The sequence below is a fragment of the Ipomoea nil genome, unplaced genomic scaffold (assembly GCF_001879475.1).
Source record: "Ipomoea nil cultivar Tokyo-kokei standard unplaced genomic scaffold, Asagao_1.1 scaffold1043, whole genome shotgun sequence".
Lineage (NCBI taxonomy): Eukaryota > Viridiplantae > Streptophyta > Magnoliopsida > Solanales > Convolvulaceae > Ipomoea > Ipomoea nil.
In genome coordinates this window covers 10829233-10846136 of record NW_017617471.1, presented here as the reverse complement: position 1 = coordinate 10846136, position 16904 = coordinate 10829233, and the positions used below count along the sequence as shown (strand labels likewise).

Here is a 16904-nt window from a genome sequence, read left to right as displayed (position 1 = left end):
TCCCATCCGGTCCCGGGGTTTTATCAGGGAACATAGAAAATACAGCGGTTGGGAATTTAGAGGGTATAACTAGTTAATAACATTAGCTGTTGTAGAAAAGTGTTTGGTAAATTAGTTATTAGTTGATAGCTGTTTGGTATAATTTCTTTTCTGAAAAAGCTAATTGAAAAAATTGCTTGGAGTAGCTTTAATTTTTGAATTTTAGCATTTTGGAGTTACAAAAAGCTAATTAACCAAACATTTATATTGATATTTTAACTAAATCAATGTATTAAACAATTAATAGTGGTCAAATAAGACAAATTTAGCCTATAGGCCAATTTTTTACCAAACAATGCCTTTAACTTTCAGCAAAATAGAAAAAGATAGTTTTCAGGCATTCAACCAAATACCAGCAAATCGTTTTCTGCAAAACGTTATTGCAATTCCATGGAGTTTGGCTGGAATGGAATTTGGTTTTTTGCCTTAAGGGTAAAAGCTCAATGTACTAATGGGTGTTATTTTCACCGATTTCAAATGTAACTAGGCATTTCAATTCTACATCTTCAATTGCATTAGATGTACGTTAAGACAAGTTTGGTTGATGCTAGTAGGCATGTAATGATCTACATTCTCAAGTAAAAATACTTGACATGGGAAAATAGTTGCATTTATAAGTTATATAATAATTTATTAATTACAAATAATCAGAGGTTCCTCCCATTAAAAATATATATATATAAATAAATATCACTACTAAACACTTAGCAGTATACACTTTGTAAAGTGGTCAAGTGATAGTGAGGAGCTGTAGTCATATATGCTATCACCAAACCAGCTTTCCATTATACTTTCAATTGTTTTCAGGTCAATAATTTCTTTTCTTCACAATATTTATTGTTTTGTCTCACTAAATCCTTCCACACAATATGTATGTTTTCTGAGAATCAGAATTTAGCCATAATGATCTCCCGCATGAACTCTTCAGGTGCTGCAGAAAACCACAAACAGACATGTTTTTAATCAGAAGGATGGAATGAATGCTGGTTTCAACTCTGATGAACACATAGAATGGTACGCCACCGGGGGCAATTCCAGCCAAGTTGGTTAGGCAGTTCACAGTTGACTTGATAACCGTGAGGTCTCAGGTTCGAGCCCCAGCCAGGACTTCTCGGTTTGAGCCAGTCGTCAGCTATGGACAACCTAGGCTAGTTTACCCCCTTCTGGTTCTTTGCAGATTAGGGTCACAAGACGGACTTCATCCAATACAATTCCAGCCGAGTTGGTTAGGCAGTTGGCTTGATAACCGTGAGGTCTCAGGTTCGTGCCCCAGCCAAGCCTTCTCGGTTTGAGCCGGTCATCAGCTAAGGACAACCTAGGCTAGTTTACCCCCTTGTGATTCTTTGCAGGCTAGGGTCATAAGACGGACTTTATCCAGTGCGCACTTTCGGGTATGGTACGGCACTAGGAATCTAGAATTAATTATAAATAGTGAAAATGGTCTTAGGAATCTAAGATTCCTAAGGCTGTATCATAGAAGGAGGATTCGTTTACCTTTGTCCCCGGTGAAAAGATTGAACTGGCCCATAGCCTGGCGGAGAAACATTTCAACTCCGCTAACAGTGATGGCTCCAGCAGCCTCGGCTGCTTTCAATAGAGTGGTCATGCGAGGGTTGTAGACAGCGTCAAAGACAACATGGTAATCCCTCAGCGTTGCCTAGAGACGAGAGCATATATATAGTTTAGTATATATAGTGTCGGTATTCAAATGAAAATGGCGTGTTCTCTAGTAGTAGATGGAAAACCTCTGCCACAGGGATGCGGTCTGTGTTTGGATGCATTCCTATAGGCGTTGCGTTTGCAAGGATCGCACCACTGTCGGGTTTGAAAGAAGGTAAGTTCTCAAATGGTTGAGCTTCACCCGAGACTGCCTCTGCAAGAGCCTTTGCTCTACCTATATATACACAAAAAGAAAGAACACATAAGTTGGGACACCAATCGAGACAATTTCCCAACAAGTCGTGGAATGCTGATGGTATTACCGAGGTCAATGTCAAAAATGACAATCCGAGCTCCCCTCGTCTTTGCTCCGAATGCCAGCGCTCTTCCTGCCCCTCCGGCACCAACCAGGACAAATAGTTTTCCCGAGAGTGGAGAATGATGGAATGCTGCTCCATTTGTCGATCCATTAACTGAAAGAGTTAACGATGAACCGGTTAATCCTCATTCGGAAGAATCTTGAATTATATACGCAACTTAGAATTGAAGCATGTACTCCATCTCAACTAAAAGCCTAATGGTTTTATGCTCAACATGCCCCCTTACGTGTGCTTCGGTCGGACTCTGATACCAAATTGAATCATGTACTCCATCTCAACTAAAAGCCTAAGCTCATAGTTGGATTGCACATTAATGGTTTTATGCTCAACACTTAGCAATTAGCAATGATGTTTTCCATGGTTAGAATAAAGAAATCATGTGTAACGAGATTTAGATTCGTACCCTTCAGGGTCAAAGGCAAAGCGTCCTCAATTGCCGTTATAGAAGCCTCGCAATCTGTGTTATAGCCAATAAGCTTCCCGTCGCTAGGCCTCCTCACAATAGTATTTACAGCCCCTATGGACTGATGAAACAGGAAACGTTGAGTAATATTTTCACTAAGGTTCTCACTGTCTATATAATCAATTTACGAGCCGAAAACAAACTAGATATATCGATGAATTATAGTGTTTCGAGTGGAGTTTGTTCCAACCTGAGCAAGTGGATGGACTTCGTCGCAAAAATCGACCACTGCTTCCTTGTATGGGATCCCAACACTGCAGTTCGAGCAAGAAAATAAACGTCTACTTAATTTTCCTTTTCATATTTCGATTGAACTAAAAATGAAGCTTTATCATTAAACCGTGAGTTGAAGCATTGCATACCTGAAGCCAGCAAAGTCGGGGCTCGAGTAGACCCTAAAGAACTCCTTAAGATCATCCACAAGCATTGGCACATAAATCCCGTTGTAGCCCACATGTCTGAATGTCGGATTATGCAAGAGAGGTCCCTTGCTATGGCTCACGGGTTTTGAAACGAGGCCGAAAACTTTTGTATCCGCATCCATATCCTCAATTTGGTACGCATTTCTAAGGTGATCTATAGTTGGCACACCGGGCACGGGGCTCCCTTCAATTGATCCATACACTATGACACCACCGAATTTCGGGCCCAACAACTGACTTATAAGACCTCTCTCGCCAATAGAATAAGCAATAACCGGCACCTGACAATGTGAAAGCAATTGGAACAGTTTCGAAAGCTCTGTAATGTCGGTTGCGTCTGTAACAACTTTTATGATATCCGCCTCGGTGGATTGAATACGTGCAACGACATCACTCAGATCTTCTTTCGAAGAGACGAGGTTTTCAACGTAGCACGATACAATCATTTTGCTCGATCCATTACAGTTCTTTCTGTCCTCTTTCTTGAAATCATAAGCGATCTGAGTCACAGAAAAAATTACATTCAATGAAGTTTCACTTGAACAAAATCAGCTAAAAATACATTTCTAAAATGTTAACCTTAAAAAATGTTAATAATCAATTTTATATTTTTAATTTGAGGAGTATTAACGCTAACTGTCATAATCACCTTGAGCTCAAAGTCAACGTAATCTGCTCCCAGTTCGGTGGCTAAACGAAGAGTTTCAAGTTGCTTGTCATCATCCCCTTCCAGGTTATAACCTTCCCAGATTGGTCTGAAACTCGAAAAATAGAGATTTAGTTGTCAGAAATCTTGTGAGAAACCTCTTCTTTGACCTTTCGATAAAAATACCATATTATCAAATTCAGGACTTCTTTTCCTTGAATTTTCAGCTCAATAATTTCCATTCTATCAGTTCAACTAAACCATCAATTTCTCTCTTGCTGTTCACTCAGAATTCTGGGAAACTACTTGGAACTTTATAATATATCTACAATCTAAGAACAGATAAAATTTAATAAAATAAAAAGAGCAAAACAACTCCATTCTTTGGTAGTTGTGGATTCATATCAACCACAGAGGTGACCTACCTCGTAAATTTTCTGATGTGAAATGGACTGAATTTTTGTACCAAAGGATGTGACTTGTGCCACAACTTTTAATATTTATTGATTAAATTAGCTAATCTTTTTTTTTTAGTACTACTGACTCTGTTACAATGTAGTATATGTTCATAGCTACTTTCTCAACCTACTAAAGCACAAAGAGTCTATGAAGCTTTTTTAAAAAAAATCCAGTCTATGAAGAATGTCCTTTGGTATATACCCTTGCAAGTTCTAATTAATTACTATAGATATATTCTGCAGTAAAAAAAAATTACAGCAAAAAATGTGGTCCCCCTGAACAATCATTCAAACATGTCATCCAGTTGGCTTTAGACTAGCTGTCACACATTGCTCATTCAACAAGCCACCAAATTTGTATACAACTATACAAGCCTTCAGGCAGAACCAAGAGGCAAAATAAGTTTTTGGTTGGAATTATATTTTGTTTCATTATATATGAGATTCTATTTGTTTTTTCCAGTTATTAAGGGACTATTTGGGCTATGATTGATAATTTGATATTGTTAACTTTAGCATTTGTTGTGATAAACAACAACAACAACAACAACAATAGAGTAAACATTAAGGCAAAACATTTATGCCTGAAAAGGGAAATTTCACTAAACCAGTAACCAAACCTAACCAAATCAATTTTTCTGGTAGATTCAATCACAGGTTAGCCAAGAATGAATGATGCCAATACTATTAAAAAAAAATTGTTTTTTTTTTGTTTGTTTTTTGATGCCGAGAGAAACCCACAACCCAGCCTTGTGACCCTAGCCGGCAAAGGCTCAAAGTAAACCAGCTTAAATTACCCATAGCTGACGGGCTCAAACCAGGGGACAAGAACTCGTGACCTTGTGGTTACAAGTGGGATTCGGGGATTTTTATTTGCAAGAATGGGAAGCAAAACACATGAGGAATAGCAAAAACAGCAAAGATAATCCACAAGAACAGAGAAACACACATATATAGATATAGATACAGATAGAGATACCTGTAAACAATGAGGACAGGGAGAGGCTTATTCCTGAGGAGGGTTTGAAGGTCTTGTTTGGGATTGAAATCCTTGATAGAGTCAAGCCTAATCTCAACCAAGTCAGCCCCTTGTTCTTTGGCCCTATACATGCCATTGATCAGCTCCTCCACAGAAGGAGCCATCAATGGAGCACACACCATGGTGGTGTTCTTCAGCAACCCAACACTACCCATCTTCACAAACACCCAAACTCAAAGAATCAACAACAAAAGAATGGGGAAAATGGAATCTCTAAACTCAGAAAGTAAAAAAAAAAAAAAAAATCTAAAGAATGGATTTTTTTGGGTTAGCAAGAAAATGGCATTGTGGATTGGGTTTGTTGAGCCTGATACTCCTACCCGGTATTTATACCCATCCTAGTACAAAAAAAAACCGCAACTCGATTAATTTGGAAATAAACAAACGAGTAAATGTTTGGGTACACGTAGATTTGTAGGTGTGACCATGCCATGTGTTGCTGATTAGGATTTGAAAAAGATATTGTGGAAATGGTAAACTATACTGGGTAGGCAGATTCTTATACATGAATACATTAATGTATTGCCGTATTGGTGTTGGTAAATCTTATTTCAGGGCCCACCTTGCATTTGTCCACATGGACAGCTCAATGGTGATAAAGGTGAAAGTTGAAAAGAATGATCAGTGATCGAGTCTCACCAGCAAGAGTGTGGGAGCAACCAATGGCTCTTTCTGTGCAGTAAGCAAAGGTCGAGCCAGGGTTGGAGTTCAACCTTTTGAAAAGAATAAACATATTAGGTGTTTGTACTCAATAAATTATGTATCTTTAATTAATATATTATGTGTATTCAATTTATTTATAGATATATAATATGTTAACTGCAAACATATAATCTAAATGTTATTTTAGATCAGATTTCATAAGGTGAAACTTGGTGCATGGCATAATTTGGCGCCAGCAGCAGTTTGGACCAAAAACAAGAAAAACAAAAGAAATTTGGTGATGAAGTAATGGGGAGGGTTGTACTTACTTGAAGCCAACAACGATGACAGAGATGTACCTTAAAAAATTAAAAAAATAATTAAAAAAAAAAAAAACACAAATGAAGAGGAGAGGGAACACGAGAGGACACAACAACTTTGAATTGAAAATGTGGGCCCAAATCGAGATTGCAGTGGACAATGGCGGGTAGACTTCGTAAATGCGGAGATTGGTTGGTGAAAATCCTATCAATTTCAAAGAAATTCAACAGTATAGTAAAGGCGTGTTTGGTTCATTTTTACCCACAAAATACAAAACCACTTGTCCTAAAAATGTCAAAGTGGGTCAAAATCCGCAAGTCAATTCTAAATTGTCCCGCGCTGAGATGGGTTAGGGGCTAAAAAATTTTCGTAGCCCGCACGGACCGCTAGCTTCTAATATATATATATATATATATATATATATATATATATATATATATATATAACATTAAAAAATAAAAAAATAAAAATTATTTTGCCTTGAGCCCGCATGAAGCGGATTAGAGTTGAAGAATTCTAGTCTGTGAGTTTCACGGGTAGTTTGCAAGTGCTCGCAAAAATTTTAACACACGGTGAGGTGAGCTTAATGGGGTGGGCAGTCTACATTGACACCACTACTTGTTCCAATGGCCCCACACTCCAATCTAACAAGATTGTGGAGAGGTAAATTCAACATTATATTCGACATGTTTGGTTCATTTTTTTTTTATCATGTTAAAAGAGTTAATTTCATTTTTTGTCCTAAATTTGTAGGTAGCAGTTGACTTTTAGTCATTTTTATCAGAATATTCATATTTGGTCATAGTATATTGTGGCATGACCCTTTGTTGTCATTTATCAACAAAATAGTTTTAATGCGATTAAATACAAAAGTATTTCGGTCTTCAATTACGATTTTTTTTTTTTTAAAAAAAAAAAACATAAAAACATAGCGAGGTCAACTCACTTTGTATAAAAATGATCGAAATGTATTTACATCTAACAACATTTCAAAAATGGCCATATCACAATAATACTTGGACCAAACATGAATATTTTGATAAAAAAAAAAAAAAAGGACTAAAATTGAACCTATAAATTTAGGACAAAAAATGAAATTAAATCCATGTTAAAAGATAGGTATGTTATCTCATTCACACCACATAGATAATAATCATTTATTAAATGTTTACCAATTAAATTTTTATGAAAAGTCCAAAAATTAGGCCCTTTGAAATGATATTCAACTTAATATTTTAGTTGACAAATATACTTTTTTTTTTACTCGTATATTATAATTATATTTACTCCCTTCTTTCATTTTCTAGCATATTGTTGAAAATTCTTTTTATGGAATGGTTATATATGAATTAGTTTATCTCCCTGGGTCACAAGTTATTAAAAAGAATTCATAAATTAATTAAAACATTTTAAAAACTTAGTACAATATTAAAATGTACGAATGTATGAAGTGGTTGTAGAAAATGACTATACAGTTACGTACTATGGAATATAATTTGGTCATTTTCAATTCAATCAATTGAATACAAGATTCTAATTTTAGGAAAACACTACAATTTTTGAATGCCAACTCAATTACATTACATAATATTAAAATCGAATAATTCCTTTATTTCCATTTTAAAGACATATTCATTATTAATTAGTAACGCCCAATTCATTTTTGTTTGGTTGCATTTAAATTTAAATGATGCGTTTCGTTTCAAATAAAAAAAAAATTATCAAGGTACGCAAATATTTAAAAATAAATTTTGTATGAGACTGTGATATAATAGCTTTTAGTTAAAATGTAATACATAATATAAGTGTTTAAAAGTATTAAATTTATTTCTAGATTAGTGAATAAAGCAGCTCACGCGTTAGAAGGGTAGCTTGTTCTCAAACTGGTCCTTGTGTTTGGTTATCTTCTCTTTCGAGTTGTATTCAAAGTTTGATTTAATAAAAGCTTCATTTTCCTTTCAATTTTTTTTAATTAAAAAAGTATTATGTTATCACGTGAAACGGTCTTACACAAGATTTACATAATATCTAAACTAAAAATTTAAGATATATTACATATACACAACATTTTAAATTTTAATGGTTTGTGTTTAATAAAAAAAAAAATTAAGCATATAAATTTTATTAATTAATGTTAAATAAATATTATAAATTATTCGGATCAAAATACGTGATATACAATAGGAAAATGAGAGGAATAGGGTGTGTTTGGTTTGCACATGGGAATCGGAATCGGAATCGGAATATGTATGTATCAAATATTTAGTAATGGTAATGAGTTTTGGTGAAAGTATTTTGTATGTTTGATAGTAGGGTGGAATGAGAATGGTTAGGCTAAGGATGAATAATGGGATGAAACCCTTATAAAATAAGGGAATGAGTTTTTCTATTAATGGGGCATTACAAACTCATAATAGTGCTTTAAAAACAAGTTAATTAAACAATAACAATCACTTTCATACTCATACTTGAGGGTTAAACTTGTCAACCAAATACACCGCAGAGCAGACGTATATGACATATATTGTTGAAAATTAAAAGGGGTTGGTAGGTGAAGGGGTCACGTGCCTTCCAGCATGCTATTCCACATGAGAAGGAAGCATCGTGGCACATCCAACTACCCCTATATATTGGGCGGAGAAGAAATGAGAAAATGGAAAAGAGTAATAACTGGGCCGGCATATTACAATTTACAAGTGGGGTATGGAGAGACTGAGAGAGTAGGTAGAAGGTACAAAGAGTCCTAAATAATCCGAATTCTTGGTAAGGTTGGCAACTTCCTACTTCCTACTCCTTTCCCATTTTACACATCAAAAAATATATATATTTTTCTAAAATAATTATACACCTCGCATGTATTTTAAAAGTATTAACTAAGGGTATGGCCACCTCTATCAATTTTTATTTAAAAAAACAAGCACAAGATATTATAATTCAATAATGACACAAGTGCAACTTGGTCAAATATACATACATGAAAAGTACTTTTTTTTTTTGTGACGAATGAAACTCTCAGTCACTACATAATAATATGTATTGGGTAATACTTGCTCTTATATCAATGGATATAGAGTTGATCTCACATGGCTTTGATATCAAATTTAATAATGTGTTCCATCTTAACTAAAAAACTTAAGTTGATAGTTGGACAACACATTTATGTGTTCCATCTTAACTAACTATCATGAAGTAGTCAAAGCAATTAACACAGTCAGATAGTAATGGTCAGAGTCAAACATAGAGGAGATGAAATAGTGCACTTAACCTAGAGTCTAATGCACTTATTAGAGTCATCAAAGAGCAGGAGTTAAGGAGGAGAGCACACATAAATTATTAAGGAGTCACGACACATATTGAGGGGATCCGTTGCACTTATTTGGATGTTGTTGTGCCCAGTACAATAATCGTTACCAATGTATAGTATAAAAGCCAAGCCCATGTAACAACATGGGGATGACGCTCTAAAATTTATACTCAAGTTATAGCAATAAAATTTATCTGTGTTTACGTATACACAAATATTCTACGGTAACATTATTACCGTCAACTGATGCTTTCATTGAGAGACTGAGATCATCTCTCAATCAGGCTATCACACATGTTTTTCTCTCGCATTAACGAGTTTGAAATAATGACAAGGTTTAGATCAAGAAACGATCATGGTTCCCGCAACCTCAACCCCAATAGCAACGCTAGTGGACGCGCCCAATCGACAAACTCACGTGATCTCCGTAACCAACTCAGCAACAGCCGTGCCTAATGGCAATAAGGACCTGGAACACCAACTCCACCTATGGACCTCCAAGCAAGTGCCCATGTTATTCAACAAGTAGCAACGACGTTGACCCACTTAGTGGTAGGAATGCAAATTTTGGTTCCCCCACCGCCACCGTAAGATAAAGTTGAGGTGATGTCATTGCGGTAGGAAAGAGCCGAATGACAAGGAGGAAGACGTGCATCAGGCAGCCGACCTCGCTCCTAAGGAAGAGGGGCTAATAACCAAGGCCAAAGTATGGAAGTAAAGGATGAAGGTGTTCAAAGTGGAAGGTTGGTTGGAGCCTGGATGACCTACTGGTTTCAATGGACTACATCAGGACAGTAATATGTGAGGGAGAGCGGTCGTCGTGCTCAGAAAGGGTGGATGAGTATGGTGGAGTAGCTTTACGTTGGTCCACGGTGCAGAAGAAAACCCTAAACATGGAGGAGGAGGTGGTATAGCTATTGCAGAGGAAGATAAATGAGCTAGAGAAGAAAATGAGGGCGAGGAAGCAGTCGCTTGAACCCAAGGTAAGGATATGCCCCTTCATAGAGATTTCAGGCTTCCAACTATTAAGGCTTACACCGGGACCTTAGACCTGCGTGGCTGCGTGTACACATGACAAGGTATAAGGAAACTATGGTGATGATTGGGGCAGATGACGTGGTCATGTGCATGGCATTCTTGTCCACTTTGGATGGGACAACCCATAATTGGTTCAACACAATTCCGAATGGATCAATACGAAGTTTTGCTGAGCTATCAAACAACTTCTTGACATATTTCTCTAACAATATTTAGCGCAAGAAGCACTTTGCCTATTTGTGCACTATCAGACATAACATAGGTGAAAGTTTGAGGGATTTCATGAGCAGGTGGGAGAAAGAGGTCAACAGTGTGTACAACTTCGACTCGAAGGCTACAGTCCTAATATTTATCTAGAAACTTAGCTCTGGAGATTTCCGTAAGTACTTGAGTACCCATTGTCCTCAATTTTATGACGAATTGATGAGGGTGGCCAACCGCTTTGCATAAGTAGAGGAGGCCGATAGGAAGAAGAGAAAAGAGAGGAAGGCAATGTAAGAAGAAAACCCGAGAAGAAGGGGTCCAATCAACCAGGTGTCTGGCTAGGCTCCATCAAAGAAGGGATGTAGAGATAGGTTCTTGGGAAGACCATCGTTTAGTCACCTTGTGTCGTTTAACCCCACTCACCCATTTGGTTAGCGTAATCTTGGACCAAGCTGAAGAGATAGGGATAATGCAATTTCCGCATGAAAGTCTTCCCGAAGGTAGACCAAACTAAATAGTAAATACTATTGGTTCCACTGACAAGTTGACCATGACACTGATGAGTGTCACATTTTGAATAGACAAATAAAGGAACCCATTCAGAGGGGATATTTTAGTCAATTTGTGAAACGCCTAGGTAACAACAACAACTCCAATGGCAAGGCCAACCCAAAAGTGTGTGGCAAAATAGCGAGGGCCCTAAGCTATCTGCTTTTAGCACGAAATAAAAGGAACATGACCCGATTGCAGCGGAAGGATGCAAGGAGCTAGAGGAGTAGCCCACACAACGTAAAAAAATAAGTACGTCATTCGCTAAAAAGTAGAAGATTAAAGAAAGATTTGTGTAACTATTGATCATGGTCCGCGCAGATTAATCTTGATATCTAGAAATAAAATACGTCATTTAATTTAATTCATGGTTGGGGCCCAGCCTTAGACATGTTTCAAGTCTTAAAAAATTACAATGGTTGATATCCTGCCTCAACCAACCTTAACAAATTACAGGCATATGCCCTGCCTCAACCATTCTCATCCAAAACAACCAAAAAAAACAAAAAAATCATGCCATAAAGGTGTGGGAGGGCAAACCTCGCCCATCTGACGGTTGTAGTAGTCCCTTAGCTATGAGAGTGCTGAAAGTGTTCGTTAGGGACTCACTATTGCGCACAACTCTAATGGGACCATGGGGTCCAATCCCTATGGCACCTAACGAGTATAGGATTCCTTTGAGAAATACTTGGAGATTTGCTGAATAACATCTTTGGTACACATGAACCCAAATTCCAAAATCATGACAATTCAAGTTAAAATTGTGTGATTTGTCTTGGCATGAACCATGGAGTAGGTAAAAGAAAAGTGAAAAAGGAAGGGGAGAGGAGTTGGAAATTTGTCCAAGTCCCGAGCTCAGCCTAGCTACTCAAATCCCGACTCCTATAGGTGCAACGATAAAGATAAATAAATAAATATATAAATAAAAAGTAAAAAAAAAAAAAAAAAAAAAAAAAAAAAAAAAACAAATCAAAAAGAAAACAAATGGAGTCGAGGAAGCATGTCCTCGGCCACTGCGGCCAATTCAAGTAGCATCCGCAAAAAATATAAATAAAAAAATTAAAATTAAAATTAAAATTATTATTATTAAAATAAAATAAAATATAAAAGTAAAAATTATCATTATTCCCTAACCGACTCCTCTACGCTCATAGTCTGGTAGTAGGAGGCTGGTGACGAGATATTCAATGATTTTGCACTTTTATTATCCCCTAGCGTACTCTGTTGCACTCGCAACTTAAGAATAGGGGGTTGGTGACAGGATAATTGGACAAGGTACCGGATCCGACCCAACGCTCTTGGTCTAACAAGACTAACATGAAGAAGTTAAAGCAATTAACACACTCAGAGTCAAGTAGAGATGAGATGGAGCGATGTACTTAACCCAGAGTTCGATGCACTTATTGGAGTCATCAAAGAGTACGAGTTATGGAGGAAAGCGCACAACAATTACTGTTGAGTCACCATAATTGTTGAGGGGAGCTGTTGCACTTATTAAGAAGCCGTTGTGCCCATTACTATAACCGTTACAAATGTATAATATAAAATTCGAGCCCATATAACAACATGAGAATGCCACTTTAAAATTTGTACTCGAGCTATAGCAATATAATTTGTCTCTGCTTACATATACACAAATATTCTACACTAATATTATCATCCTCAATATGCTAAACATAAATATCTATTGTGATTTTTGAGACAACCTTTTGTCCAAGTAAGAAAATAGTCATTTGATAAAGTTGCACTTGTACAGTTGTACGTGTTTCCTATAATATAGTTAGACAATGAAAATAACTACCTCAGTGGCTAATTAAATGACACATTAACATATGCAAGTCCATCTATCTATTATATGTATAAAAAAAAGAATGTATTGTAAAGTGTAAACTCATTTTGATTAAGGAATTTTTAAATTAAGAATTTTTTTTTAAATAATCCTATTTCCCATCAATGCTCAACCATTTGCTAGCCAAGGAATTATTCTTTTTACTCTCCATTTCTAAAAACACTGCTTTATGCTTTCCGATCAAAGTAAAATATGGTGAATTATGGTTTACTATCTATTAAATGTTTTCTCTAAAGAAATTAATAGATGTTCTATTGCAATTAATTTTATAAGAAAACAATTAATGCATTCAAAATGTTTAGGAGTATCAAAATGCTATTTATTCAATCATAATATATTATTCTTAGGCTCTGTTTGACAAACCTAGCTGAAAAGCTATAAGTTAGGAGCTGAAAGCTAAAAAGCTATAAGCTCGGAGCTGAAAACTGAAGAGCTGTTAAGCTAGCTGTTATGATTGAAAGTGTTTGGTAAAATTAGCTTTTTGATAAGCTGATAAATGTAAAAAGACTAAAAAGGACATTTTCATAAAATTTAAATTATTTTGTTTACATATCAAAATTTAACATTTTGTCTTTTAAAAAAAAATTAACATTTTAAAAATAAAACTATTAGCATAATCATGATCTAGCATCTCATAATGAAGTAGCAATATTGTTGCAGATCTCATAATAATAATAATAATAATAATAATAATAATAATAATAATAATAATAATAATAATAATAATAATAGTAGTAGTAGTAGTAGTAGTAGTAATAATAATAATAATAATAATAATAATAATAATAATAATAATAATAATAATAATAATAATAGTAATAATAATAATAACAATAATAATAATAATAATAATAATAATAATAATAATAATAATTATTATTATTATTATTATTATTATTATTATTATTATAATATTTGCGGTGAAAGATACGGATAAATGAAAAGAGAAAAAGGTTTTAATTGGGAAGGGTAAATTATGTCATTTCGTTAAAAATAATAAGGATAAAGATAGAAAATAAGTTACGAAGTTAGGAGCTTATTTTGAAACGCTACCTAAGATAGCGTTTCAAAATAAACTCTTATTTTAAGTTAGGAGCTTATTTTGGAAACATTACCAAACAGAACTTATAGCTTATTAGTAGCTTAAAATAAGCTATAAGTTACTAAATAAGCTCTGCCAAACAGAACCTTAATAAAGTTATTAATCATAATAAATTAATAATAAATATATTCAAGTATTACTCAGGATTACATTAGTTGAGGACTAAAGATATACTTGCCCTACACTTACCAGAAGTTACATCTGTTTTAATTTATAATTCATAATTCATAATTTTCCATGGAGGGATATTTATGCAATGAAAAGTGGTATTCTCTCTCTTGATTTTATATCTAATGTTCACCGTAGAATACAATAATTAAACGCTTTATATTCATTGGTTACCTATCAATTAGTCAAGTATGTATTGCGTTAAAAAAAAAAGAATAAAAAATAATTAAGTATTGTCACGTGAGGAAGTAAATATTACTCCGTATAAAGTAAAATTAAGATAATTGTAGCATTACTATTACGCAAATACGCAATATATATGTTTTTAAGAGATGATAAATGCTTAATGGCGCTTTACCAGACCTTTCATATGCAGGATGTGTAATCCGTGACTGTTGTGATCTTCGTCGACACTTTGAAGTGGTGTCCTTTAGTTATATTTCTCGGTCAGTGAATAAGTTAGTCCACACTCTTGCGAGAGATGCTCGTTTTCATATACTGGCGTTTCTAGTTGGTCTCTTTCTATTCCCAGTTGTATTGAACACTTGATTTAATGAAAGTTTCTTCCTTTGGTTTTCAAAAAAAAAAAAAAAAGAAAAAAAGAAAAAAAGAGAGAGATGATAAATGCAATATGATAAGAATTTCTTAGTTATTGAATACATCAATCAACAATATAAAATAAGATAAGAAAGCAATAGGATAAGCAATTTCCAGTTGATATCTTCATCAAACCCATTATAGGAGGAAAATTATTTGCATTTATTTGTAATCTTTTTGCATCATTTTCTTTTTACATCTAATGTAATTTATTTTATGGGTGATGTCAATATTATTATTATTATTATTATTATTATTATTATTATTATTATTATTATTATTATTATTATTATTATTATTATTATTATTATTATTATTATTATTATTATTTTATTATTATTATTATTATTATTTTTTTTTTTTTTTTTTTTTTTTTTTTTTTATTATTATTTTTTATTATTATTATTATTATTATTATTATTATTATTATTATTATTATTATTATTATTATTATTATTATTATTATTATTATTATTATTATTATTATTATTATTATTATTATTATTATTATTATTATTATTATTATTATTATTATTATTATTATTATTATTATTATTATTATTATTATTATTATTATTATTATTATTATTATTATTATTATTATTATTATTATTATTATTATTATTATTATTATTATTATTATTATTATTATTATTATTATTATTATTATTATTATTATTATTTTATTATTATTATTATTATTATTATTATTATTATTATTATTATTATTATTATTATTATTATTATTATTATTATTATTATTATTATTATTATTATTATTATTATTATTATTATTATTATTATTATTATTATTATTATTATTATTATTATTATTATTATTATTATTATTATTATTATTATTATTATTATTATTATTATTATTATTATTATTATTATTATTATTATTATTATTTATTATTATTATTATTATTATTATTATTATTATTATTATTATTATTATTATTATTATTATTATTATTATTATTATTATATTATTATTATTATTATTATTATTATTATTATTATTATTATTATTATTATTATTATTATTATTATTATTATTATTATTATTATTATTATTATTATTATTATTATTATTATTATTATTATTATTATTATTTTTTATTATTATTATTATTATTATTATTATTATTATTATTATTATTATTATTATTATTATTATTATTATTATATTATTATTATTATTATTATTATTATTATTATTATTATTATTATTATTATTATTATTATTATTATTATTATTATTATAGAACCCTATTTAGATAAATTTGTATCGCAAATTTTTATATTTATTGGATACGTACCATTAAATTAACTAATCCAATGGAGTCAGATTTAAAATGTAAGATTTTTTTTTTTTTTATATAAAATTGATTAATGCAACATTACCAATATCATTTAAGATAATATCATTTATGGTCCTCAGATTGCCAGGTACTCTTATGATCCTATCCAGGATACAATTACCAGATAACCAAAATGTCCAATCGAAGAGAAAAATGCGTTTAAGAGTGAATTTCTAAATATTTTTGTCTTTTAATGTTATCAAGCAGATGGAAACACAAAAGTACCAGCAACTAAATCTGGCACAAAGATTCCATTTCTTAGTTTGTCTAGTCAAATATTTCTTATTGAATAATTGAATAAATTAGTAATTTGTTTGTGGGATGCATGAAATATATTATATCTAAAAACATAATATGTGTCAGTCCAAATTATATTCGTGATTTTTGTCCCCTTTTTTGTATGCTAATAAAAGTATACATTTTACTTTAGATGTTGTACATTTCATTTTATATTTGAAAAATTAACTTTACGCCATTATAACTCCGTTATTATTTAATAATTACATCATTATTACTATACACCAACATCTATCATATCTTTTTCCTATTATTTAATTTTTATTTTATTAAAATTATCATATAACAATCAATTTAATTGTAGATTATATTTTAATTAAATATCTATTAATGATAAATCATATATATATATATATATAT

The 16904-nt window shown here is 32.3% G+C and overlaps 1 protein-coding gene across 1 annotated transcript; it reads right to left on the bottom strand.

The window, feature by feature from the left end:
* Positions 1 to 657: 657 nt before the first annotated feature.
* LOC109182265 (bifunctional 3-dehydroquinate dehydratase/shikimate dehydrogenase, chloroplastic-like) lies at positions 658 to 5420 on the bottom strand. The gene is made up of 9 exons (XM_019332392.1): positions 5047 to 5420; positions 3613 to 3718; positions 2904 to 3463; positions 2732 to 2795; positions 2482 to 2602; positions 2022 to 2171; positions 1785 to 1933; positions 1534 to 1696; positions 658 to 970 (listed from the first exon to the last, which is right to left on the bottom strand). Exons 1-9 carry the CDS (start codon positions 5259 to 5261, stop codon positions 927 to 929), a joined length of 1572 nt encoding a protein of 523 aa, XP_019187937.1. The 5' UTR covers positions 5262 to 5420; the 3' UTR covers positions 658 to 926.
* Between the last annotated feature and the right edge of the window lie 11484 nt (positions 5421 to 16904).

Coding starts and splice junctions, on each gene's coding strand:
- LOC109182265 (XM_019332392.1), bottom strand. CDS start 5,261: ATGGGTAGTGTTGGGTTGCTGAAGAACACCACCATGGTGTGTGCTCCA. Junction 3,464..3,612: donor ACGTTGACTTTGAGCTCAAG/GTGATTATGACA, acceptor TCTGTGACTCAG/ATCGCTTATGATTTCAAGAA. Junction 1,697..1,784: donor ACCGCATCCCTGTGGCAGAG/GTTTTCCATCTA, acceptor TCTCGTCTCTAG/GCAACGCTGAGGGATTACCA.